The sequence below is a fragment of the Tiliqua scincoides genome, chromosome 10 (genome assembly GCF_035046505.1).
Source record: "Tiliqua scincoides isolate rTilSci1 chromosome 10, rTilSci1.hap2, whole genome shotgun sequence".
NCBI classification, from domain to species: Eukaryota; Metazoa; Chordata; class Lepidosauria; order Squamata; family Scincidae; genus Tiliqua; species Tiliqua scincoides.
Window position 1 is genome coordinate 7127967 of NC_089830.1, and position 23694 is coordinate 7151660.

At 43.0% G+C, this 23694-nt stretch overlaps 1 protein-coding gene across 2 annotated transcripts in view; it reads left to right on the plus strand.

Annotated features, from left to right (window-relative positions):
• THRAP3 (thyroid hormone receptor associated protein 3) overlaps positions 1-16949 on the plus strand; it is a 38031-nt gene extending 21082 nt beyond the window's left edge. Inside the window, exons 4-12 of one of the 2 annotated variants that reach the window (XM_066638482.1) lie at positions 1689-2576; positions 5109-5873; positions 8511-8683; positions 9948-10053; positions 11152-11236; positions 13774-13955; positions 14146-14338; positions 15282-15437; positions 15735-16949. In XM_066638482.1, the coding sequence (XP_066494579.1) occupies positions 1689-2576; positions 5109-5873; positions 8511-8683; positions 9948-10053; positions 11152-11236; positions 13774-13955; positions 14146-14338; positions 15282-15437; positions 15735-15956 (2770 nt within the window). In that variant the 3' untranslated portion in view covers positions 15957-16949. The remainder of the gene's footprint in view (positions 1-1688; positions 2577-5108; positions 5874-8510; positions 8684-9947; positions 10054-11151; positions 11237-13773; positions 13956-14145; positions 14339-15281; positions 15438-15734) is intronic. The other variant, XM_066638483.1, reaches the window with a different exon arrangement.
• Positions 16950-23694: the final 6745 nt, after the last annotated feature.

Here is a 23694-nt window from a genome sequence, read left to right on the forward strand (position 1 = left end):
GTCAATCTTTATTTTTCCTCTTGTCAGAGTTAGCAATTCCTCTAATTCCTTTTGCACTGTTCATGGAGTAGCTGAACTCATGTGTTGAGCTATAGGTCTTGTGCTAATTGCATAGACCCGTTATAGCCTTGAGCAGGGCAGTTTGTGTGCATATTCCCCTCCCCATCTTCATATATCCTTGCTGCGTATCTGGTATTGTGTCATTTCAAGTGATTTCTTACGAACAGCCTCCATGGGTCTTTGAAAGGAGGTTTTTCCATGTTCCATGCCTCTAAAGTGGCAGAATGGATTTTGGAAGGATCAGGCAGCAGGTCCCTTGGCAGTAATTTGTAACAAAATGCAGTAGCCGCCTGGGACCAGCTTCTGCATGGGCTGCTTAATGCTCTTGGAACATATCTCTTAATTGGCTCATTTTCACTACTTGCACCAGGCTGTGTGCATGTCTCTTTCCCCTTATGTTGTTGAAACCATTTGCGAATGAGAAAGCATCCAAGGTAAGTAGCTCTGTTTATCGCTTATCAGAAAAGGAGGCATGCAGAACATGACAACCATTTCTCTTTCTGTAGGTTGTAATAGATATTATTGTTGTCTGCAAATGTTGCTCATCCTATTTTAAAGCCTGTTTTTCCTTGGGCTAAGTTTTCCATATAGCTACGCATCACCAGAGTTCTTCTTTATTTTAAGTCAATCACATTAGCACTCCATCTGGTCTACTCTGACATACAGTTGTTCTCTAAGGCGTGAGTTTTATTTTCCAGTACATTTGGGAGGTGCAATAAGGGGCCTTCTATTTACGAAACACATGCTCTTTATTAGAGCTAATATAGGGTTTATAAGGTAAACCCTTATTCTAGCACCCATGAAGAGCTTGACCCTTTGACAGGAACTCTCAATGGAACTTCTGATAGCTTAGTACCAGCTGATGTATGTTTGTGTTCAACAAAACAAAGGGAACCTACCTAGAATTGTATCTTCTAGTTGTCTTACTGGATGCCCCTCACAAGTCATGTCTTTATTTATGGCCATGCTTGTTCTACTGTGTGTTCTAACCTCTTTTTGCTACAAAGAAAAGCATAATGTCTGCAACTTTTTAAAAACAGATTCATTTTTTTTAGCGGTATACTCTGGTATTAGAAAACAGAAACTTTCAGCAATGCTTTTATTGGGGAAGGGAGAATAGTGCCTAATTTATTCTACTTCCTTTCTAAAGTCTAATTTTTCTGTTGGTGATGAGACAGTTTTCTCTTCCCTTGAAATTCCATTTTACCAGACAGTCATAAGTTTCAGCTATGGAGGGGAGTTTTTACTTGGTTACCATACATAAAGCAGGCACATTAGGGATGCAGATACCTTGTCTGATCTGAGGAATGAGTTTTACTCTCTCGTGCGCTTAGGACTAAAAGTGGATGCTTTCAGAATCGCTGTTTTGGCGGCTAATGCCCTGTTCCTCAGTGTCTCTGGATTTGTGTAGTGGTCTTGTAGATAAATTCCAGTTTCTTCAGTTGCAGCTTCTTTCATCAGTCTGCATTGCCTAGTTTTTGTTAAGGACAACGCATGCGTTTTGCAATGAGATAAAGAAGCTGAAGAAGAATCCTGTATAGCATCAGGAAAGCAAGTTAACACCTTTATATTGCAGCCAAAAAGCTACATGTGTAATATTTTTCAAATGCCTTTCTCTCTCCCCTTAGTTCTAGGTCCCGTTCGAGATCATATTCTCCATCTCACAACAGGGAGAGGAACCACCCACGAGTGTACCAGAACCGGGATTTCCGAGGGCATAACAGAGGGTATCGGAGGCCTTATTATTTCCGCGGACGGAATAGAGGTTTCTACCCATGGGGCCAGTATAACCGAGGTGGTTACGGAAATTATAGGTCCAATTGGCAAAACTACCGCCAAGCCTATAGCCCTCGTCGAGGCCGCTCACGTTCTCGGTCACCCAAGAGAAGGTCTCCATCCCCAAGGTCTAGAAGCCATTCTAGAAATTCTGACAAATCGTCATCTGATCGATCAAGGAGGTCTTCGTCATCTCGGTCCTCCTCTAATCATAGCAGAGCGGAGTCCTCCAAGCGTCGGTCATTGAAGGAAAAGAAGTCCTCCTCCAAGGATGCCCGAGGGTCTCAGGCAGCTGGAGATAACCAAGGGGATGACATCAAGGAGCAGCCCTTCTCAGGAGGAACTGTCCAGGATTCCAAATCCTCAGAAGGATCAAAAAGCTGGCAGGAAGTGGGAACTTATGGCACAAGTTCAGCATCAAGGGCTTCCGCTGTGACAGAGTTGAGTCCAAAGGAGCGCAGCCCAGCACTAAAGAGTCCCCTGCAGTCGGTTGTAGTGAGACGCCGTTCTCCCAGGCCAAGCCCACTTCAGAAGCCCAGTCCTACATCTTCTAATCCCTCTCAGCTGGGCTCGACTCTGCAGAGCAGCAGCTCCTTTCAGTCAGGCTCACATCAATTTGAGCATAACTTAACAGGCCTGAGCCCAACGAGGAAGAGCCCTGTGTCCAAAAGCCCCACAACAATCGGCTCCATTTATGGGGCTTCTCAAAAGGAGGAAATGGGGGCAACCTTCTCTAAGAGGCAAGTTGTTTTGATTCCTGTCATTGATTTATTGATGTTTGACTGTGACATAGCTTGGTATGTGGGTAGACTAACCTTAAGTGAATTAAAAGTTGAGGCTTATGAAAAGTTAAGGGACATATATTGTGAGCAGGCTTAAGGTAAACTATTTCTTCTCTCAAGTTGTTAATGGCTTATGGAATTAATTGCTGTAGGGTTGTATTTACAGTAGTTCTAGGCTGCTTTTCTATGAGGAATGACTCAAGGGACAAACAAGATAAAAATAGTAGTAATCACAATAAAAATTAGAAGTAAAAATAGTGCAACATTATCGTAAATATAAAAACTGCTTTAGTACATATATAAATCAGTAAAATAGCCAATCAGCATTCAAAAGCCTTGGTAAACATTTTTTTTAAGTTTCAGTCAAGAGGCAGACAGCAGATGAGTAACTGGACTGACTTACCAGGAGAGACATCTTGCTTTGTGAAGACAGAGGACATGAAGTACAGCAGCACAAATTTAGTTAACTTTCAGTTTTGAATGTAACTAGTGTCTAGTGTGCTTATGTGAAGTTAGAGCATCTTCATGCCTCCATATCTGTTTTTTGGGAATATGGCTGCTCTTCCTGCACTTTCTGTAGAGCCGTACCCATGTTGGCAGTAATATAAATGGCTTTAAAAGTGGGATTAGACAAATGTTTAGAATAAAAGTTTAGTAGTGGTTACTAGCCATAGTAACCCAAAGTGCAGGCTCATCTTCAGAGTCATACCTCTGACTACCAAATATTAGATTGAGTGTGTCATGTTCTTTGTTGGAACTCCTGCAATCTCCACCCAGCCATTTGTGGTTGGTAGAATGTTATGTTCAAACTATGCTTTCTCCCAGCATGAGAATTTTTGCTTTTTTTGAGGAGAAAAACTGCACTAAAAGTGCGGAAGTACCAGTGGAATAGGGCTTGGGACTGCCACTAAGGCAGTAATTCCTTCATTCACCACCTACACATTGGTTGGAGTTGTGGCATCAGACCTAGCTCCGAAAGAGTTAAGTCATAACGCACAGCTGCCTAATATTCTGTTGTTGTTTTGAACTTAGATCTTATTTTTCACAAGAGAGCCCCAAAACAGCTTATAGTAAATAATCCCCAACATAAATACATAGTAAAGCATAGAAAAATCTAACCAGTAACAATCTCTTTAATTAAAAAAAAACAAAACTAATATAACGAATCAGTAATTTATTACATAGTAAATGTGGCTTTATAAAAAAGGAAAAGGTGTTGGCCAGTTCTACCTTGCACCAGAGTGGTTTAGTGGAATTGTGCAATGATTGTGTGAAGGTCTTTTTCTTTTTAAAATGTATGTTTAAAGAACAGGTGTTTCCTCAATTGGGAGGGCAGAACAAGTTTTTCAGAAATGAGAGGGCAGAATGCTGTGCAGTCTTGGAGTTCTTGGCATTGGCTTCAGATTTTCTGAAATCAATAATAGACACTTAAGTGCTAAGTCTTATTCAGGTCTGTTTTTAAAGCCGTGTACCACTACCAACATGTTTTAAAAGCTGAAGATTTTCCATTCCTGTTTTGGAGATGCTCAACAAGACTGTTAAAAGAATAGACACAATTTTTATTCTGCTTTGGAATCCACTAGTGGACCTGTCATTGTCCAGTGCCAGCTGTTCAAAAGTCGACTTGTGTGTCCACCAACAATTAAGCAACTCAGATTCACTAAGGTGATAGTTGGTGCATGTGCTTTGGGCAGGAGTGTGGCTTGAATTTTTGGAAATACAACCCTCTGTGTGATCCTACACACTTACTACAAGGAGCATCACTTTTAGTGTTTCAGGTGATCCTACTGTAAACTTCAGCAAAAGACCCTTTAGGAAGAAAAGTTGTATTCTCGAGTGTCTCACAGTGATTCACAGTGATTCTTTGGTGTACATTAATTTCATTCCCCACAACTTGGTCTTGAAATCTACCTCAAGTAAAAATTTTTACCCAGAATTCTCACGTCTGTCTACAGTTGCCATTTTGTCAGCTTTCGTAGTAGGATTACCAATCTTAATAACATTTCTATTCCTCCCAACCAATGAAATATTTCCCCTGTTAACCTTTTTGCTTTTTCATTTGTGTTTTGAATTATTTATAGCTTCTCTAGGAGATTTGCCTCCAAAAATTTGAAGTAGCTTTTGAGACTTTAATTTCCAATGTGTAAAAGTACATTAAAAGCACAGCAGTCCAAGGTGAAAATGTTGATGGGTTAATACTCCATATACAGGTTTGTAAGTGAATACACAGGTTGGGTAAGATCTTTTACATTTTCCCCCCTTCTAGCTGTGGTAGGTTCTAAAGTACAATTTAATTGGTGATACTAAGCTGTGTGTGTTCCCTGACCTGTTGTGGATACATGTGCTTATTTCTAAGCACTTAAAGATGGAAGAAGTATAGCCAAACATTGACTTTATATCAATAGCATAGGAGCCTTTGAAAAGCTTGCTTGATCAGAACTTTGAGGATAACATGTTCCTGAACTGTATTTGTCTCCCTTTATAAAATAGATACTTGGAAGAGCAAAAGGCTGATAATGGGAAAGATAAAGAGCAGAAATTGACAAATGTGGAAAAGGAAAAAATGAAAGAGAAGGGAAGTTTCTCTGAGATGGGATTAGCAGACGGTAAAGCAAAATTGGATCCATATGCCTCCAAAGCTGACCCAGAGAAGTTGTATCGTGGCAGTCAGTCTCCAAAGCGCTACAAACTCCGAGATGATTTTGAAAAGAAGATTGCAGAGTTTCACAAGGAGGGCCATTATGGCAAAGACGAGATGGATGAACCAGAAAAGAAAGTTAAGGGCAAAGGGCGAAAGGAATCCAATTTTGATGAGGATGAGGATGATGAGCCCAAGTTCCTGTCTAAGACAGTGTCTGCTTCTAACAAAAACCAGGATGATGATCGGGCAGGCAAATGGGAAGGTCTAGTGTTTCTGCCCAAAGAAAAACAGAGGAAACCTGAGGAAATGGAGGAAGAGTCCTACGCCGAGCAGTCCAAAAAAGAGGAGAGGCAGGCTGCTAAGAGAGCAGAAGCTGGGCACAGAGGCTTTGTACCTGAAAAGAATTTCCGCGTGACCACTTATAAAGCAGGCCAAGAAAAAGGTGCTTCCGCTGCCGCTACTGCTTCTCCTCCGCCTTCACGAAAGGCCTCAGAGGGCAGAGAGAAGTCTAGTACCCGTGGGGAAGGCCTGGCCAGTGGCAAGTCCTCCTTTTCCATTACTCGTGAAACTCAAGTCAACCTCCGAATGGATTCGTTTGATGAGGATCTTGCACGGTGAGGGGCTGCCTTTGTCTGTCTTCACAGCTGGAATTAAGGGGAAAGAGAGGGTGAACCAAGGTGAAAAGGCATTGCTGAAGTGTCACCTTCTCAATAGTCCTCTAAAGGGAATGAGGAATAAACCTTTAAAAAGATGAGACGTAGGAATGTGTTTCAGAATTCAAGTGGTGCCATGAAAGACATGGGAATAAACATGACAATCCAAAACAGCTGTAGTGAAATTGTATGAACTTTACTCACTTTCTAAAAATTAAAGTCCAGAAGTCTTTTAAAAAAGAGAGGATGACTTACTGGTCAGCCCTAAATTATTCCTTCATGGAAATTTTATATTCAGAGCAAATGACTGTGCAGAAATATTCAGAGCAACTCTGTTACATATTCAAGGGAGAAAAAAGCCCTAAGCCAAAGTGATGACCATCCTGTCTTCTTAGAATTCACCTGTAATTGTAAAATAATATGCTGTCAGGATAAACTCCCAGAAGGAGCACTGCAAATCAGGATCACCCAGTAGCCCTTCAGCTGTGCACTTTGGCCATTTGGGAGAAATTTTGCCTCTGAAAGTATTTGAAGAGTTCAGTGTTCAGTGAAGAGTTCAGTAGGCCAGACCATTCATGCAAAGTATGTTCTGTCACAAAACTGAATTGCATTTTAAATCCACAGTTGAAACAACTAATTGTTACTAGATTTTAAGGTACTTAGGTAATAAACTTGGTCAGTAGAAGAATCTGCTCACAGTTGAAATGTTTCTGTTGACTGAGCAAATATGTTCAAGAAAGATACCACTCCTATATATTTTGACATAAATCACAGATGTAATTGGCAAGTAGTTAAGATACAGCAACAGGGACCAGATCCTTTACTGAATCCTGCATTCTTTCCCCCAGCCTGTCCCAATAAGGTAGGTTACTTTGTGTTTGTGCTCAAATATTACAGGACTTGCTTCAGTGAACTTTAAATCAAAAGGAGATCAAATTCAAAGAACAGTATCATTTACAAAAAGGATTAAAAGTTCAGCCTTTTGTTCACTGAATTGTTGCAATAAGGGTAGGACTCCAAAAAGACCTCTGATGAAGAAGCTGTATGGGTTTGCTCCAAGGAAAAATGTAGAGCCAGTATGAATGAAAATTGGCCCAGGGGAACTTTTCTTGTCCTTTGCTTGACTTTATTCTTGTCAGTTGTCTGATTGCTAATTGCCCTTGTTTTCCACGCATATATGATATTGCATTGTGCTTGCAAATTCACATAAATGACATTTAAATGAGATCTTGCTATTTCAAGGTGTGAAATGTCTTGAGTTTATAGACGTCACCAGCACATGGATTTCTGTAAAATTGACTGATTTGGAAAGTTTATGATCCGAAAGCACTTTCAAGACTTCCTTTGAACAAAAGTTGCTTGTGAACTTGACTTTGGGTAACCTTTTGAGGTGACATGGATGAAAGCAATCCTAACACAAGAGAGCATGGCTATCAGCTTTTGATCAGCTTGTCACAGGCCAGATTAAATACTGCTGAATGTTTTAAGAGAGATGGATGAAATCAAAAAATAAAAACAAACAACATAATGATTGAAACAAAGATCACGATCAACAAATCTGCTGCCTTTGTGCAGATGATGGTATATAATACTGCTGCATCTAAAGTGAGCAAGACATGCCCACTCCAATGTCCAAGACATGTCTCCCTTAGTAATAAGCTCATTATCCAAGGGTCACTTGGTGTATTCCACAGCTGCTAGGGATTCAGTGGTTAGCTTCAGGTGAATCAAGCAAGCATTTACAAATTCACATGCATAACATTCTGCTATGTTATGAATTAAAAAGCAAGACCTTTCCCCCTCCTCCCCACTCAGTGTAATTCTGTATGAGAGCTTCACAATATGGTTTTCATTCAGGTGCTGAGCATTAGTAAAAGCTATTCTGAAGGAAAACTAACTTCATAGTATCCAGCACTTCTGTCTATAACTCTAACCCTAACCCATGGTAGTTCCAGTGTCCATGGGGAAAGAGTGGAGGAGGAAAGAAACATGTGGGAAGGGGAAAGCCACAGATAAAATACTAGAATACAAAAGATTGTGCATAAAGTACTTTCAGCTACCAGCTCAGTCTTTGTATCAAAGAGATTACCCAGGTTGGTTTATGGGCTCTTTCCTCCTCCTCCTCGCTTAACTGGAAAATTCATTTATTATCCTGCCCTATTGAGTCACCTATTTCCCACTACAGTCGGAGAGTAGGTGTGCTGCAGAACAGGTACTTACCAATGAGAGAAATACATTCAGTTGAATATATATTTATCAGTGTAAATCATTGATGTGAATGGCACATGACACGGAAAGAAAACAAATCCTTTTCCCGAAAGCCTTGCAATCTAGATAGACACAAGCAAAACAACAGGGAGGGGGATGGTGGCTGGGAACGGATATGCAGCTGATACATACTTAAGCATAGTTACAGTAGGGAAAGAGAATCAAGGCATTGTACAAAAGGCTTCCTGGAATGGTGGCGTTCTAAGAAGGAATTTGAACAAAGTAAGAGAAAAGGTATTGCACAGGCAGTTCCAGGAGCAGTACTGCCAATTTAATTTTGTGATGACCATGCTGTCCTATAATGCTTAGCTATGTGTGTGTTCCCATCAGCCCAAGTGGAATTTTGGCTCAGGAGCGCAAGCTGTGTCGTGATCTGGTGCATAGCAACAAAAAGGAGCAGGAGTTTCGCTCCATTTTCCATCACATCCAATCAGCCCAGTCGCAGCGGAGTCCCTCGGAGCTGTTTGCTCAGCACATAGTGACCATTGTCCACCATGTGAAAGGTGAGTTTCATGGGAGCCAGCCAGTGCACACATCCCATCCCTGAAACATTTTGGTGTCCTTAAGTGTGTGAAGGAAAATGGGCAACAACTGGGAAGCAATCACAGGCTCCTCCTCTTCAGGCTGGTTCTTGTCAATGTTAGTGTTCCATCTTGCGCTTGTAAAAGGGTGTTCCAGATAAGCATGGGCAGAGTATCTCTTAAATGGGTTTGAAACAGTCGTCTCACCCTTCTACCTTTCTATTGTATTTGTTTTTGGTTCATGTCTAAATTGCATTGACGTATTAGTCAAGTTGAGGTGGACAGTAGCCTGAAGGACAGACAGGGTCCCTTACATTTTATCTTACCCCAGATGACCCAACTTCATTTTAAACCAGTGGGTCCAACTTCATTTGGTGTAAAGTTGCACTCAAAAGGAGAAAAAATGTTTTCAGGTTGCAAAAGAGTTCACAGTTCAGTGCAAAATTCTTTCTCTTGTGTTTTGGTATGCAATGCAAAAGTGTTTATTGTGAAGCCCAGCCTTTAATGAGTGCCTTGGTTTCTGTGGCAAAAATACATTTGGGTCTCAGGCTGGTACCCCCCATTTTGCAGGGACAATTTTACCATTCTGAATTAAGTAACCAGAACATAAAGAGAGTTTTGCTAGATCAGAGCTAAGGTTCATCAAATCCAGACATCTGTTGCCCACAGTAGCCAGCTTGGGAATCTCATGTGAGGTCAGTAGCCTTTTGTTGCTGTTGCTCCCTTCAGCTCCCAGTATTCAGAAGTCTGCTGCTGGTCTAGGTGGAGATTCCACATTACCATCAGTCAGCAAAGTGAAACCTCCCAACAAGTGGGACAGAATATTGCATGGCATTCCTTTCTTTTGCCTTTAGAGGTCCATCTGCTCACTAATACCTAAGCAGAGGTTTTTTGGCTTTACATAGCAAGCATGGAAGCCTTTCCTTGAACAAATAGGTGACCTAGAAGCAGGATGGATATGTGAGAGAAGAATGGCATATACGGTGTTTAGGCACCTTTTAGTGTTCTATCAACCTCACCTGGAGCTAATTTTAAAATGAACAGAAGCTTCATTGCCAGGACAGAATCCACAATAAGGCTGCATATCTCTGAGCCAGCAGAGAGGGATCCCTTTGTCCTCCTCTGTCATTTCTCCATTGTTTGCTTTTTGAATGTATTGCATACCCTCTTGCAGAACTCATTTAATTTGTTCCAAAGCAGAAATGCAATATTAACCGACTGATATTTCTTCACCACAAATCAACAGAGCATCACTTTGGATCTTCAGGAATGACGTTGAATGAGCGCTTTACAAAATACTTAAAGCGAGCAGAGCAGGAATCGGCTAAGAACAAAAGTCCTGAAATCCACAGGTAAGTGCGGCTGCGTGTGGAAGCATGGTAGTGGGGTAGAGTATCTGGGAATGAACTGGGTTTGGGTTATTGCTTGGCACAAAACAGGGCATACTAGAAAAAAATTAAATGTCTTGGGGACACTACTGACATATCTGAATTTCTGGCCGGTTTGCTGCTTTCCTTTGGTTGCTCATTGAGAGCTGCTGCTGCTTGTTGAAGGTAAGTTCTTCCTGACTCTCCCTGCCAAGCCTGTCTGAATGAGGGTAGCCTAAGTCAGCTGAAGATAATGCAATCTATATGCAACATAAATGCACATGCTTGCCTTGCCAAACATGAATATGATGTCCCCATACTAACAATACTAACCTGATTTAAGGAAGACTTTATAAAGTGCTATAGTTGGTTGATTAGTTATTTGTTAGTCATCATGAAGGCAAGGACATCTTGACTGAAAAACGTAAACTCAGCCACATTTCTGATTTTTAAGATTTCAGCTGAAAGTGCCATTTTCTCAGACGTAGGGTCTAGAAACTTTTTTAAAAAAAATGAAAGCCAAGATTCTTAGGTACTTGAATACTGCACCCCCATGAAAATGCAGCAGATATACAGCCCTGATGATAAGTAGTAGTGAGCTTTTGGAGTACAGTGGAAGACTGAATAAGCAGGTAACCAAAAAGTCTAGTTCACTTTAACCACTTTTTAAGATGTGTTAACATTCTTATCTTGATATCCTTCCAACAAACCTGTCACAAATTAGGCTTCCCAGCAGAAAAAAATCTCTTGGCTGGGCAGAGGATAAGACCATAAAAGCCTTGCTGGATCAGGCCAAAGTTCCATCTAATCTAACATCCTCTGGCCAACCAGATGTCCTCTAAGGAATGCCGCCATCTCCTATTGTTGCACTCCCTGCAGCTGGTATTCAGAGGCATAGTACCTCTGAACCTGGAGATAGCATATAGCGATTGTGACTAGACTGAATGCTGAAAGTCGAAACTTCACTCCCTAGACATTTCAGAGTTGCAGTTTGTCTGTGGTGTAATAGAGGCTAGTTATCTGAATGGCATGAAAGTGGGTTTTCAGTGGCAGCTTACTCATGTTTTGCGTTTTTGTTTTTAGGAGGATAGACATTTCTCCAAGTTCTTTTAGAAAACATGGATTCTCGCAAGAGGAAGTCAAAAGTTCCAAAGAACCCAGCTACAAGGTGACCTGTTGCTTTGATCTGTAGTGAAACACAATGTGTACGCTTCGGGCATGAACTTTATTTTTTTTAAAGTGGTATTTTTGTTTAACTTGCTCTCTACTTAAGTTTGTGTTTTTCTTTCAAGGATGGGCATAATTCTAAAAATGAACTACAAAGGGTTAATTTTTATTAAAAAAAAATGTATCAACAACCTTTATGAAGTGGTTAGAAATATGGTAAATGACCCCAAAGTCAATTGAGGTTGAGCTTGAGACAAAAAGAGTGGATTTTTGGAAACAAGTGACCTTGATGATGGAAGAGACTTTTTGTGATATTTTGCTGCTTGTAAGTATGACTAAATCACTTGTCTTACCCGTGCTATTTCCAACCATGTTTTCAAAAAGACGTGCATGTCAGAAAGAAAGGAAAGTAAATCGAATCCATGTCTGAACCAAACACACAGATAATATTTTTTTTCTGCTAATGTGGTGTTTTTCTGTTGACTGCTGCTCACTTTATTTAAAAACGCTGCTGAGAATTAAGAGCATTCTTAAGAGCACTCTCTTCGAGGGTCTTTTAAGCTGATATGGACAGTGGACTGATGTGCCCCTTATTTTATTATTTTTTTAAAACTGAAACAAAATAGACTCGTAAGTTTTAAATATTGTCTGTTCGCCTTCATTACCCTCATGTCTTGTTTGTTAGCAATGCTGCTAAAATGTTTGCTTTTGTATCATGCCTGTGTTCTCAGTTCTTCTAAGCACACTTGTCACTTGGAAAGGTGACAGGCTGCTGGATTTGTATCTCTCTTCAGCACCACCTGATGGTGCACACACAGTCAGGTGCAAACGATTGAGAGGAATTTCCTAGTCAGCTCTGCATAAAATGGAAATGGCTCCTACCTGTCAAAGTTTTGCTACCAGCATTTGATGACAAATCACTTTCCATTGTGGTGGCAAATGGCTGGCTTCATTTTCTGAGCCAAAAGAGAAGTTTCATCTGTGGAAGGCAAAAGAACAATGATGTTCTCACATATCAAAATGCCAATATCTGCTGTAACTGAAAGCTACCTGTACTTTTTGCCTAATAGGTACTAGAGACTCGTGTAAGTAAAGTGTGTCGTGGAGAGCTGCTAACCCTTTTCTTTCCTGAGTGAAGGCAAAACTTTGCACAACTGAAGTGGGAAAGTCTCACCTTGTGCTAGACTGAAAGCTGTTGAGTTGGCTCAACTGTTAGTGAACCAATAGATGAGTAAAGAAATTTGTAACCATTCAAAAGTGAGTTGAGTACTATGAGATACTGGACTTCCCACCAAAGACTTTTTTTAACCTATAAAATTGTCATCTACTTTTTCCTGTTCTTGAAGATTTCTTCCTAAATGTATTACATAAGGAGAGGAGGTAGTACTGAAGTGTGATGGTGTTGGAATATATATATTTTTATTTATGGGACACTTTATTCTATAAAGTGCTCTCCAAGGGTATATATAATTCAGCTACAGCCTCAAGGCCACTATTGGTCCTGAGTGGACTTTTGATGGTCATAGTAAATATTGTTCAAAATAAGCTAATTGGATATGTTTATTTTCCATGATGTATTTTGCTTTTCAAATTCAGTTTTCTTGAGAATTCATAATTGGCACATAGGTGTGATAGTGGAAAAGGGAGGCAGAGGACGGATGTGTGGATTGAATTGTGGCTGGGCAGTAGAAGCAGGGAGAAGACATATGAGGTGTGGGCAATGATTAGAGCAGTGCAGAACACCCCCAAGTTCCAACCTCTTTTTCTGGAAGCCAAGCCAAGCCCAGTTTGGCTGTACATGGGTTCTGAATCTTTAGCAGTTCTCTCTGCTTCTGTAAGTGTTGAAACACAGCATGAAGTTCTGTTTTTATGGTGCACAACTTTGAATGTGGGAAGAACCAAGAACCAAACTAGCACCCTCATCAAGGCACCCACTCACTGATGAGTGGAGGGGGGGAGCACATAAGTGAAGATGGACTCCCCAGGTAACTTCTTTGTTCATTTCTTTTTGCCCTGGAATCTAGAATGAAGAGGATTTTCTCTTCAGTTGGCTCTGTGATATTGGAGTGTAGCTACCCTGCACATTTTTCCTTCTCTTGCCATAATTGCAGCTAACCTCTCCTGCAGTGAGTGGGTGCGTCTGTGTCCTTTGCCAGGCACAGTGGAAGAATTTGTGGAATAGTGGAAGAATTTTGTTGTTCATTGAACTCCCTGCAAAGTAGGAGGTGCTTTCAGTAGTCCAGAAAAATAGAATGCTCAGAGGGTTTTAGCTCTGAGGTCATTTTGCAAATCTTTAGCATTCCCACTTTTTCCATTGTTGGGTACCAAAATCCCTTGGCTGTGACACTGAGTTTCCTTCCGTGTTTTGTTTAATAATATTGTGTGGCACGGTGAGTAGTGAATGCAGAAAGACCGAAATATATTGCATGACAGTCCTGTGTAGCTATTCAGTGTGTGTTAGCATTAATGTGACATGCCTTGCTGAATGTATTTCATAGGCTCAGTTGTTAAGTCTTCTCCCTGTTCCTCTCCTTGCAGGCTGAAAGCAAATATAAAGATGATCCGGTTGACCTGCGTCTTGACATTGAACGGCGTAAAAAACATAAGGAGAAAGACAAGCGAGGCAAGTCAAGGGAATCTGTGGACTCCAGACCCTCAAGCCATTCACGAGAGAGATCAGCAGAGAAAACCGAGAGGTCCCACAAAGGGTCCAAAAAGAAGTATGTAGAAGAAGAATAAATCCTTTCATTTTACTCTTTATATATGTGCATGCTTGGGTGTAATGTGTCTCCCTACTGTGTGTACGCAGAATGCAGCCGGGCAGTGGAGTTGTAAGGTTCAGTAATGTCTGAACTTACGACAGCAGATGTATGCCCTCTCCATAGACTCTTGTGTGTTTCTTCAACATAGGAAGCATCGGCGTGTGCGGGAGCGGTCTAGGTCAAGCTCTTCGTCTTCACAGTCCTCCCACTCCTACAAACCAGAAGAATACCCGGAGGAGGCTGAAGAGCGGGAAGAGGCTGTCCCTGGGTTTGACAAATCCCGCCTCGGTACCAAGGAGTTTACTGGCCCAAATGAGAGAGGAAGAGCTCGCGGGACCTTTGTGAGTTGACCTTTTTGGGGAGCGCTTGCTCTTATGAGGAGGGGGGTAGACTTTCAGGAGGGGGGGAGAGGAATCCAAATAGTTTCTAACTCTGGCAAAACTTAAGTGTGCACAAGCATCACTAGAAAGCTGGGGGTTGCTTTCCTATGCATCTTTCTCCCCCATCCTTGCTCTTTTATCCTTTTTGCCACATTTTGTCCATCTAATTTGGCTTTGATTTTAAAGCTGACCTTACCCCTCCCCAACTCACAGCAGTGGTGAAACAACAACTGAAGGAGGAAGATGAGAAGGAGAAAGAATTGTGCTTTGTTTTGGGTTCTGCTTTTTAATTGGCAGGAGCCTTCTTGGATGCTAAAAGGCAGGCCATACATCTTCTAATTAAAATAATGAAGCTCTTCACATGTTGCAATCAAATTAAGTGAAGCATGTGAAAATGCACAGTATTTCACAGGGATTTTATTATTGGTTTTTTTAAATAAACAACCTTATTTCATCATGAAAGCTTTGGGTAGCTGACAAGACTGGGGAGGGGAAGTCTTGTATCCCACCCATACAGTGTTTTAAAACTCAATTTGAACAAATCTAAAATCTCAGCCCTCAAGTAGTTCATTACCAGGCAATGGCCTTGAACCACTTGTGAAAGAAGTTCAATGTTGGCTGTTGGTAGGTACCCAGTGGAAGGAAGTCCTGTCATTCTGAGAAACGCCCCTTGTTATGTTTATCCCATCATTTCCATGTATTTTTGAGCAAGTCATTGATGCCTCTCATGCAGAGTTTCCTGTTGGTATAAATAACCTGCTTCACAGGGCCGTTGAAATTGCAAATGCACACATTTTAAAAACGCTGCTGAAGACCTGAAAGACAGTCCCGGACACAACAAACCAGCTTGTGACCAGAGCACGTTTGTATTGATCTTTTCTTTCTCTTTTCCTGGTGATGTCAGCAGCAGTTCCGAGCCAGGGGCCGTGGCTGGGGAAGAGGCACCTTTTCTGGCAACAGCAACAACAACAACAGCAGTGCCAGCACTGACTTCCAGAAGCGAAGCAGAGAAGAAGAGTGGGATCCGGAGTACACACCAAAGAGCAAAAAGTACTACTTGGTATGTGCAACTCAGATTTGGAGAGGGGGCTATGAAATGTTCAGAACTGCTAGGGGAAAGTATAACTTTTTAAAAATAAAGTTCTGCTTGAAGGGTTAGTGTGTGGGATTTAGCCACCAGTATGGGTTCTTTACCCCTTCATCCAGGCAGTATATGGGGCTGTTCTAGGAGATTATCCTGTTACTGCCTGCTCTGGTCTGTGGGAATCATCAGTCACCAGGGGAATCTGAAAGGAGGCAGAGATATGGCAACTTTGAGGAATTCTGCACTGACTGGCCCAACTTCTCTTTCTTGCAGCATGATGACCGTGAGGGTGAAGGTGGAGAGAAATGGGCCGGCAGAGGCAGAGGCCGGGGCATCTTCCCTCGTGGCCGGGGCCGTTTCCTGTACCGGAAATCGAGCACCAGCCCCAAATGGGCCCATGATAAATTTAGTGGAGAGGAGGGAGAGATTGAGGATGACGAGAGTGGAGCAGAGAACAGAGAGGACAAGGATGTCCTTCAGTCAGTTGCAGAATAAGCCGTCTCAAGAGGAGAGAAGGTTCCAGGAGCCCTGAAGCAGAAGCCGTTGCAGGGTGGCCACTCAGTCTGGGCTGTCATTGATTTTTATTGACTAGTTGAATGTTTTTCTGTCTTTTGATTTTTCAGTGACACTTGGAGGACAACGTGGAGTCAGTTTGTGTCCAATACTCTTGGCAATCATTTTTGTCTTAAAAAAAAAATTACTTCTCCACTCCCTATTTTCCCCCCTTCTTCCTCTTTTCTGTTAGTGGATTTTTTAAAAAAATGCTTTGTTATAAGCTTATGCACGCAAATACCATGTGTATGTATATGACTCTGAATGGATGAGACAGTGCCCCTTTCAGAATGTTTAATTTCAAAAAGGGCTTTGTGGTCCTTATATGCAGAACACACAGAACATGCATGTGAACACCTGAAGACAAACTCTTGGGACCAAATTCTGTGATGGTGTTAGTTTTAAAAGGAACTCTCTTCTATCCCCACCCCCACAAGCATTGATCCCAGAGTGTTTTCTTTGGAAGAAGTCAATTTTGTTTTTCTGCATTGTTTGTGCGGAAGGTTTTTAAGTTGGCACGGCGCAAATTGGGGAGAGACCCCCAACTTGCAAAATTGCTCTTAGCAGATGTTAGCATCTCAGTCAGTTAACTTTAGATTTCTTGCATCCCTCTTCTTCTCCACCTGTGAATCTGAACATACTTTTCAAGGTAACGTAATTTTCTAAGGAACACCTGAATATACGAGGTTTAAAAAGAAACCTGTAGCATGAAAAAAATGAGAATTTTTTCCAGTATTTTTATTAATCTTTTTATAAAGCAGTTTCGACTCTGAAGGCCATGGTAAGTTGCTGGCAGTTGGCTTGTGTTTCTCTTCAGCTTTAAATTTGTAGCGCTCAAAAGGGGGGTTCTGCAGGTGATGCTTTTGCTCCAGCCAGCTGTGGAGAATGTAGTTGCTGTATCAAGAAACTGATCCCCTGAAAATATAACTCTTGCGGTGCTTCTCTTCCTTCCACCTCTTTCTTCTCTGTGCTATGAATAGAACTCATCTTGTGGAACTGGTGCAGTTATTGCCCGCAAGCTTTTGTTTTGATTCCTTGTTCAATAAAATTTTACGTTGAAATGAATTTTGGTGGGTCTTCTTGCCTCCTGACAGCAGGTGGGTATGTGTGCGGGTGGGAGGTAGCTCTGGGAAACACCCGCGTGTGCGCACACACGGCAAGTCTCAGAAGGTTTAAATATTTTATTCAAGATCCGCTTATACAGAAGACATCCATTCAGGCCTCTAGCTCTGCAATAACTGGCAATAGTTAAGGTGTAGCTTTTAAGATGGACTACAGGGAATCTGGTGTAAACCAGTGCCCTTTTGTGCAGAAGCTCCCCTATTATTTAATTTTTCACACTTTTATACCACCCTTCCTCCAAGGAGCTCAGGATGGTATACACCAGTGTTTCTCAAACTGTGGGTCGTAACCCACTAGGTGTGTCACAAGCCAATTTCAGGTGGGTCCCCACTAATTTCAATATTTTATTTTTAAGATATTAGACTTGATGCTACCATGGGATGTGACTGCATTTGGGGAAATATTACTGACCTGTACTTTCAACAAGCTACTATGTATATTCTTTTAACAATGATAGTCAATGGAACTTACTCCTGGGTCAGTGTGGTCTACCCTATTGCAGCCTAGGATTGTTAAAAATTTTCCTGGTTGATGATGTCACTTACAGTCATGACATCTCTTCCAGTGGGCCCTGACAGATTCTCATTCTAAAAAGTGGGTTCCAGTGCTAAATGTGAGGGAACCACTGGTATACACAGTTTCCTCCTTTTTATCCTTACAACAACCTCTTAAGGTAGGTGAGGCTGAGAGATAGTAATTGTGCCAAGGTCACCCAAGCTGAGCAGGGACTTGAACCTGTATCTTCCAGGTCTTAAGTCCAACTCCAGAACCACTACATTGCTGCGGAGTAAGGAAGCAGAGCAACTTCGAAGTGAAACTGACAACATTGACAGAATTTGGACTGAAACTTACGGCTTCCGAGTGAATCTGACAGCAACAGAGATGGGGACCATGACTGTACTGTACTAAGAAAACAACTTATGAATAAGCCCCTGAAACCTGAAGTGTTTCCTGATGTGTAGGAGAGCTTCTGAAGGCACTTATTCATATTTACATCCTTTCCCTTAAGAAAAAGAACAGAAAGAAAAAGAAGAGAATGTTAGGTGCAATTCCTCCGCTTTGAAAATACAGTGGGCCCTCGGTATCCACATGGGATCCATTACAGGACCCCTCGTGGATGCTAGAATTCGGGGGAGGGGCTTGTACAGTTTTAATAAGTTGCCTGGGGGGTGCCTGGTCACCCCATGCCTCAGAAGGCCTCCCATATGCAAACAGAAGGCACTGGGGCGAACTGGAAGTAGCTTCTAGTTGCATCCAGGAGGGCTACCTGCGGTGTGGGCTCCAAGAGGGCCCACTGTTCAGAGATAGCTGCTGTCTGACCCTTCAATGCGACTTCTACAGGTCCTGTCCTTGGGCCCTGTCTTTCAACTGGTTCTCCACTTCTGTCAGCAGATGGCTCAGGATCTGTCCCAGTGTGTGCATGCTGAAACTTCTGTTGGCTGCTCTCCTATCCATAGCTGACATAGCAGCTCCCAGCTTTTGGCTGTTTTTTTTCAATTAGAGCTCATTATTGTTCCATTCTCCATCTCCACCTGTGGGGTTTGGAGTGGGGAGTTCAGGTGGGGCTGCTTTGTGTGGGGTCCTCCTGGGATCAGGTTACCTTGCAACAGTACCAGCTGCTGTACTAACAGGGCTGTCATTTGGTTGGCCTTCGAGGACATACGTCATGGTGTGTGTGGCATGCTCAGACTGGCATGGAAGTAAGGTATAGGATTTCCCTGTCTGTAACTTAAGCCCAGTGGGAGCATGTGTGAAATATGAAACAAATCTCCAAGCGCATGTAGGTAACTTATTTTTTAAATATGCATACACCACTCTTGCACAGAAAGTTCTCAAGCAGTCTACATAGTAGAGGAAAAAGATTATTTTCTTCTAAGATAAGGATGGAAATTTTTTTTAATGTTTTCTTTTCAAAGTATAACGTATATTTCAATCCTGCTACGACATGAATTGGGCCAGATGATGTCAATCTCAGCTTCTAAAGAACAATTTTGCCATTTAAGCTCTAGAGCATTGATTCTCAAACTGTGGGTCAGGACCCACTAGGTGGGTTGCAAGCCAATTTCAGGTGGGTTCCCATTCGTTTCAATATTTTATTTTTAATGCGAGTACTTTAGACTTGATGCTACCATGGTATGTGACAGCATCTGGGGAAATGTGACAGACCTGCACTTTTAACAAGCTCGTATAACAGTACAGGTCACTCAACTAATCAGGAACCAACAAAAAACCAGTGGTCCACTTGATGACACTCACACAACTGAATCAGAGTTTTAGTATATGCAACACTGGGCAGAAATAGCTTAAGTGAAAGAAGGGTAGGAGTAGTGGGGGCACATTGTAGGAGGCCCAACAAAACCCAATGACAGAATTGCAAACAGTCCTTTGACTTCGCCTGAGTGCATTTGGTTAGGCAGGCATCTGACAACCAATCCCCCAGCTGTTAAATTGTGCCAAGCCCTCTGTGGATGGCTCCAGGTCTTCCCTTGACTGCACAATACACTATTTGTCTTCCCCATAGACTAAAGTGTTGATGGGTTCAACAGTTCTCACATGACAATCCTATTTCCTTGTATTCTCTCCCCACTTCCAAGGAGGACATTTTCTGCCTACAAAAAGGGGCTGAATTGCTCTTTTTAGTCCTGCTCCAGAAAAGAGAGAACAGGGGAGCTCAGCTCCCTTAGTTGCCTGAAGGAGGGCTTGGCAGCCACAGTCCTCTAAAGCAGTGGTTCTCGCACATATAGCATCAGGACCCACTTTTAAGACAGAATTCTTAACCACTGGAAGTGACATCATCAAGCAGGAAAATTTTTAACAATCCTACTGACAACCAGGATTTAGTCCCGTTTACTGTCATTGTTATAAGAATATACGAGAATAAAGTTAATGGAGGGAGGGGGGCTGCCAACCTTAGTGATGCCACTGCACTGAGATTGTGTGTATGATATTGTCATTATTCTGTCTGGTCTGGTATGAGAGGAGGTCTATCATAGGGCTGATGCAATGAGCTTCATTCACCAGAACCTGGTGACAAACCCTAGTGACGCCTCTGTGTGTCCTACCCAATTCGCCCAGTTGAGGTATGTTGCGTTTCATCTCCACCACAGACTTGCTGTCTGATGAAAGCACAAGAGCACATTTTGCAAAATAAGTGTGTGATATTTGGAAGTTAAAAGTCTAGGGAATATGAGAGTACAGGAAGCAACTTGGGCTTTCTTGTTAATGTGTACAAGGCTTAAGTATATGCCCAAATGTTTACCAGTACTGCACTGTGATATCTTTGTAATGCAATCTTGGGAACTCACAATAATACCTCTGAGTATACACAGGGGATTTTCATCTTCCCACTGAGTAAACAGCCAACTTGCACACGATGGAAATGAGAGGGCCCAGGTGTTGGGTCAAAGGATATTAAGGTGGGTTTGAACCCAAGCACTCAAAGGCACTCATCACTAGGGCAGTGCAGGCCACATGGGGTGGGGGTGACACTGCTACTCACCAAAATTTTTAAAAGCTTCGTATTTTCAAATAATACCATTATGCTATATGTCAACTGATGCACAATTTCATGCAGAATACAATGAAACAAATGGTGTTGAAATATCTCTATCCTATCAAAGTCAAAAACACCTATTGGGGTGGGGCAATGGTACATCACCACGCCCATTGCCTGGGGCTTTGTCTCATCCACTGCAAGGGAGGAGGTTCATCTTAGGGGTGACCTCCTGCTCCGGGTAATGCAAAGCCTAGAGATGCCACTGCTGAAAGGTGGGCTTAAACCCAAGCACCCCTCTTTTTTGAACACCACAGGGTGGCCAACATTCTACGACTGAAAGGCTGAGAGGAACCAGTTCACAGAATTTAATAATTCTCAGCTGTTGTGTAGCAGTTCATTGCAGTAATTTATTTTAGACCAGGGGTCTCCGAACTTTTCAGCACGAGGGCTGCATCGTATGTCTGACACGGTGCCAAGGGCCTGAAAATTAATAAATTTAAATAATAAATGATAAATCCATTAGAGCAGGGGTCAGGGAACTTTTTTACCTCTTACCCCCCAAAAAATTTATAAACGCAGACGTTACCCCCTTGATTTGCATACAACAGAATCCCCCATACAGAGGTGTAGCTGCCCCAGTATAGGTAGCCAGTAGCCAAGTGATGCCTCAGTATAGGTAGTCAGTAGCCAGATGACCCCCCAGTATAGGTAGTCAGTAGCCAGATGACCCCCCAGTATAGGTAGTTAGTAGCCCGGTGATCCCCCAGTATAGGTAGTCAGTAGCCAGATGACCCCCCAGTATAGGTAGTTAGTAGCCCGGTGATCCCCCCAGTATAGGTAGTCAGTAGCCAGATGACCCCCCAGTATAGGTAGTTAGTAGCCCGGTGATCCCCCCAGTATAGGTAGCCCAACGATGCCCCCAATAAAAATAAATAAACAATACTCACCTTACCTCGATCCCACGTCGGTCGGCGCGGCTTTTCTTCTTCCCCCCGCTCTGTCCGCTCGGCGGGAGACACTGACGGCCCGGCGCTGTGTGATGACATCATCACTACAGCGCCGGGCAGCTCCAGTCTCCCGCACAGAGCGGAGAGAGCGGGCGGCTGCGATACACGCAGGCTGTGGATACTGCCTGAGTGTATCGCCTGCTCCCTTCCGCTCACCGCATCTGAAGGTGAGCGGAAGGGAGCAGGGCAGCGGGCGGTGTGCACACAGCGCACCAGCCCGCTGCCGGCCCCCTGGAGCAGGTGGAGAGCGGGTGCGCTGACTCCCTCCGCTACCTCCTCATTACCCCCAGATTTTCACTTTTACCCCATTTGGGGTAATTTACCCCTGTTCCCCGACCACTGCATTAGAGATAAAAGTGGGGGGAGTGGATTTTGAAAAAGGAAAATTAATTTTGAGAGAATGAATTTTTGAAAGGAGGAATGATAGAAAATCAATATTTGGGGGGGGGGAATTTAAAGAGGAAATTATTTGGAGAGTTGGGGAGAAGATTAATGTGTTGGAGGGATAAAGAGTTGGGATCAATTGAGAAATAAGTAGGGAGAAATCTGAGGAATTAATTCGTAAAGAGAAAACATACTTTAGGCATGTCTTCGATAGAAGGGACTGATTGGCCAGCACTCTGATCAGGATACTGAACGGATCTGGAACTCCTCCTCTCAGGTTTCCAAAGGGTGTGTTATAATTTTGGAGAGTTGAGAATTAGGCAGACGTTACTCTTGAATTTGCCCCTCCTCTGTGCGCGTACACACACACTGTCCCCTCCCAGGCCCAAACTGCCCCCTCTCTCTTTGCCCCTGCCCTGTTACACCCCTCCCTGCCCTACCCCTACCCCCTGCACTGCTCAGCAGGACCTTACCTGCTCAGTTGGTTGGTGCTTCCTGCTACCACTGCTTACTCACAGGGTGCTGCAAACATGCTTTACGGCACTTTGGTGACACCCTACCCGGCCAGCCCGGCAGCCGGTGATTAGGATTGGGCCTTAAATCCCCTATAGATCAGCTAAGTCCAAAGCTGTCTGGAAAACCCAGGTCTTTTCCTGCACTTGAAGGCATGTAGAGCCCCCAGGGAAGGGACTTCCACCATACTGAAGTCACTGCTGAGAAGGCCCTGCTCTTGGTGGACCTCACACACACACACGCACACACATGCACACACACACAATCTCACATTTGCCCCTGTTATTCCTTTTATCTCTGTCTTTCCACTTTATTGACATTTAGATTGCACACTTCTCAGGGCAAGGAGCTGTTTGCTTAGGTTCCTTTACAATGTGCCATATACTGTAGAACTATAGCCATAATCACATCCCTCTACCCACTCTATCCATCCCTTGCATAATTTTGTACGTCTCAATCATATCCCCCCTCAGACTGAAGAACCCCAAATGTTGTAGCCTTTCCTTGCAAGGGAGATGCCCCAGCCTTTCTCCATTTATTGTGCAACAGAAGACCAACCTCACCTTCCGCCTTGGGATCTGCAGTTGGCTTTACACCCTCGGGCAGGGCCTGAGATGAATTTTATCAGCGAGTACAAAGCTACTTTTGAGTCCCTCCCCAGAGAGGGAGAGGGTGAAACAAAGTGGGGGGAGGGTGGCAATGGGGTTGGACAGAATGGGACCAAAACAGGCAGAGGGAAAGTGGCAACAGCCAGAATAGTCTTTGGAGCCCAGGTCTACCAGTCTTCCCAATGCAGAGCTCAGATCTACCTGCCTGAATGGCATTGGCAGCTAGATACAGTAATATGGAAAACCAAACACAAGTCTCTCTAAAATCTTTCAAATATAGGAAAACATTGCAGGAGATTAGTAGCGTGGTATTTAGGCTCACACTAGAATTGTGAGTGTCCTTTGTACACCAAAACTGACTTCTCACCTGCAGTCTCGCAGCTGTGTCCCTAGGCTCCCATACCCTCCTTCATGTTAAGCGGATCCACAAGTCAAAGAGCTACTGTAGCAGGTCAGTTTCCTCCCAGATGTGACACTGTTAAGGAATGTATGCATTCCTGGGCCTGGTGTGTAAGGCTTGTGGCAGTAGTCACAGCCATACGCTCACGGTA